Source organism: Diplotaxodon limnothrissa, linkage group LG17 (genome assembly GCF_057381915.1).
Source record: "Diplotaxodon limnothrissa isolate DT_005_m linkage group LG17, D_limnothrissa_male_GT1.1, whole genome shotgun sequence".
In the NCBI taxonomy this organism is placed as follows: domain Eukaryota; kingdom Metazoa; phylum Chordata; class Actinopteri; order Cichliformes; family Cichlidae; genus Diplotaxodon; species Diplotaxodon limnothrissa.
This window is the reverse complement of record NC_140612.1, coordinates 715,959-719,168: the sequence shown is the minus strand read 5'-3', so window position 1 is coordinate 719,168 and position 3,210 is coordinate 715,959. Positions and strand designations below refer to the sequence as shown.

The following is a 3,210-nucleotide window of genomic DNA, read 5'->3' as shown; positions in this document are numbered from 1 at the left end:
TCCCCATTAACAGTCACAGCAAAAGCTTTGGTTTAGAGACCTTATGCGCTGTGAGCATCGAGAGCCACCGAGTTCAAAAAAGATGCCCTGAATTGCTTCAAAGGTATAACTCATCTGCTTTGGATAATCAATGTTGAGGGCATACAGAAGGCCAAAGAGGTATGCCAAGGCAGTAGAGAGGTCTGGAATGTTATGTAGCACGATGTCCCCTTCCAACACAACAGCATGTTCTCGCACAGACGTATCGGCATCGTCATCTTGCAGGATGGTGAGGATGGCAACTGATGCACCGTTCAACACTGGTTCCAAAATGTCAGTGTCCTGAAGAGAAGAAAAGTAAAATATGAATTATTGAAAGCTAAGAAAAATTAAAGACAAAATACATTTCTAAAGATCTTAACTTTAACCTCTATACCATGATGCTCATTTGACTCATGGAGGTTTTAAAAAGAAAAAGCTTATTTTCCTTTAATTAACAGCACAATATCTTTCACCAACCAACCTTGTGATGAGTTTTGTACAAAAATATTTTCTGCTGTTGAACACCCACTAACAATGCCCAGGTGCTCCTCAGCAGAAAAAAAAGCAGCGAGAGTTATGACAACTGCAATCCTCACCATAAAATTATCTGGACTGCACTGAGGAAGTGGACATTTCCATTTTGGATTAAATCATCTTTTAAAAACATCTCATAGCAATTAGTTTTGCTTGCATTACTTTTTTGTACTTACTAAGCACTTCAGGAAAACCTGTGTTGCATCCTCTCCGAGGAAAATGGGCAGGCCTCTCAGTGCTGCTGTCTTTCGGTGGGACACAATGTCAGATGTCTAAAGAGCATTCAGTGGAAAACAAGCATTTAAATTAGTATAGTAACGTGGTGTACCTACACACAATGCAAAATCAGAACTCTTATAGTAATGAAAATAAAATACAGATCAGGCCCAGCAACATGTAAAACTTAAAAAAACAAAACACCATTTTAACGATTTTACTTTCTTTTTACAAATTAAATAAAATACCGCCAAATAAAAACAAAGTAATGACTGATTACATTCATTTCCATTGATGTGTTTTGGCTGAAGCCAACATTTTTTTCTGTTATGACAAAGGTATACTCTCTTCTAAAAATGTCAGGTAAAGGAGCACTTACCTGTTCATCAAGTTTATCCAAGAGGTCTTCCATGTCCTCACCAAGAGCTCCCTTCTTAGACCGGTATAGTTTCAGCAGGCCAGGCACAAATTTGTTGAGGGATGCATTGAACGTCCCTAGGAGGTCTTTGCTTGTGATCCGATGAAATTCTTCAGATATCTAAACAAGACAATAACCAAAATATTGCCATTTATTCAGCACAGAAAATTTCTGGGTAGCTGCCTTGTACAGTCTGCACCATGTTATATGCCTGACTGTGTTATCAACCGCAAAACCTACTTCAAAAATCTCTCATGAATACACATTTTGCACAGGAATAGAAACACCCTCCACAAAAAACAGTATCAATATGCAAATACATATTATGTTCTACGTTGCACCAAAATCTGTGACGAATCAGATTATGTGACCTGCCTTAGTATTCTTTCCCTAAAAATCTCAGTCTATAGAAGTCCTATTTCCAGCACTAAAATAAAAAAAACATACATGCTAAGTCAAAAATTATGTGATTGACTTTCTGTTTCACAGGAAGAACAATTTTGATTTAGCATGGGGACTCTTTTCTTGTACTGGCAGAAATGTTCAGGGTAAGAATATTATGACAGGTCAAATAATCTAATGGGTCACAGATTTCAATGTGGACTGGTTGCACAAGGTATAATAAAGTTGGCCAATGTATTACACCAGCAAATACTGTACTACTTCAATAATAGTCCATCTAGTATAAGTCATGCCCAATTTGAATAATAATTAAATTATAAATAAATTTGGACACTCTTACCTCCTCAGAGGAAAACAGCCCAGGCCATCTCTCCTGGACCTCAGATACCATAGGTTGACACTCCACAACCTCTCTCCGCCTGAGAGAAAATGTCAGCGCCATCTTCTGCTGTATGACTTTCAAGTTCTTTTGTTTCTTCTTCATTTCACTGACCAGAGCAACTCTTTCCTCTTCAAGAGTAGAATCATCATGGTGCTGTGGATAATCTGGGACATGATTGACCTCTCCACGTTTGGGCTTTTTAAGGGTGAAAGGACTGCTGGCTTCATCTTCTCCTTTCCTTTTCCTGTTTACATTTACTTCATTGCAGCCTGCCCGACGAAGCTTTGATCTGTAGTTTCCAAGTTTGTGCTTGATACTTGCTTTCCATCCCTCGTAGCCTGTGATGCTACCTGGCTCCTTCAGGCATGGATATTTGAGAACCAGTGCAGAAGCCACTGACTCAACCTCATCTTTCTCAGGGTAGGCTTTAATTTCAAACACTGCCTCTGCAATTTTATCCAAAATCTCCATCTTCATGTCTCTTGTTACTGCAAGGCCCTTCTTAGATTTTTCATATGTCACATTAGCCTTACACAATTTCAGTTCAACATCATGTGAAAACTTGGGAATAGAAAATGGAGAGGGCCACTCTGACACATGTCTTAAGTTCATCTGGATAGTATCGGTCCAGCTAGGCCTGAAATCATCAGAGTGCACACTTATTGTGTCCTGGGAAGAGACTGAAGCAGAGGACACTGAAGCAATGGATTGGTTAAGTGTAGATGAATCACAGTTCCACATTATATGCAGGACTGCACGCTCAGCTGGTAATTCAGATATTGCTGTAAGATTGCATATTGCATTTCCGAAATCTGGATCCTCAAACTGTAGTGAGAAGTCACCTGCAAGTTCAAGTCTTTCTTTAAGTATATCAATCAATTGTCCCACAGATGCTGGTACTTCAGGAAGCTGGACTCGCCGGGCTTCTCTGGAGGAAAGAACTACCCGAAGTAACAAAGTCTGAAAAGAGGAGAAAAAAAAGTTGGCAGAAAATCAATAGCCAAACACAATTAGAAGACAGTTGACACCTATACCATACAGCTGCCTTTTTCCAGATGAATCTGCTGACTACATTTGATTTGCAAATGATTTAGTCTACAAATGTAAAAAACACACACACAAATTTTTTTTAAATAAAGCTCAAGTCTATATCCAAGTTTTCATTTTCTTCAGCCACTGTACTCAACTGGCCTACACTTGGGAAAACCTTCAATTCATTCAGCACAAAACTAATGCT

The 3,210-nt window shown here is 39.0% G+C and overlaps 1 protein-coding gene across 1 annotated transcript; it reads right to left on the bottom strand.

Annotated features, from left to right (window-relative positions):
- Window positions 1–856: 856 nt before the first annotated feature.
- On the bottom strand, window positions 857–2,450 carry LOC146614409 (uncharacterized). Its single transcript, XM_085376598.1, has 3 exons — window positions 1,932–2,450; window positions 1,151–1,309; window positions 857–883 (listed from the first exon to the last, which is right to left on the bottom strand). The coding sequence occupies exons 1-3, from the start codon at window positions 2,448–2,450 to the stop codon at window positions 857–859; spliced, it is 705 nt and encodes a 234-aa protein (XP_085232724.1).
- Window positions 2,451–3,210: the final 760 nt, after the last annotated feature.

Coding starts and splice junctions, on each gene's coding strand:
- LOC146614409 (XM_085376598.1), bottom strand. CDS start 2,450: ATGAAGATGGAGATTTTGGATAAAATTGCAGAGGCAGTGTTTGAAATT. Junction 1,310..1,931: donor GGCTGTTTTCCTCTGAGGAG/GTAAGAGTGTCC, acceptor TGTCTTGTTTAG/ATATCTGAAGAATTTCATCG. Junction 884..1,150: donor TGGATAAACTTGATGAACAG/GTAAGTGCTCCT, acceptor CATTGTGTGTAG/GTACACCACGTTACTATACT.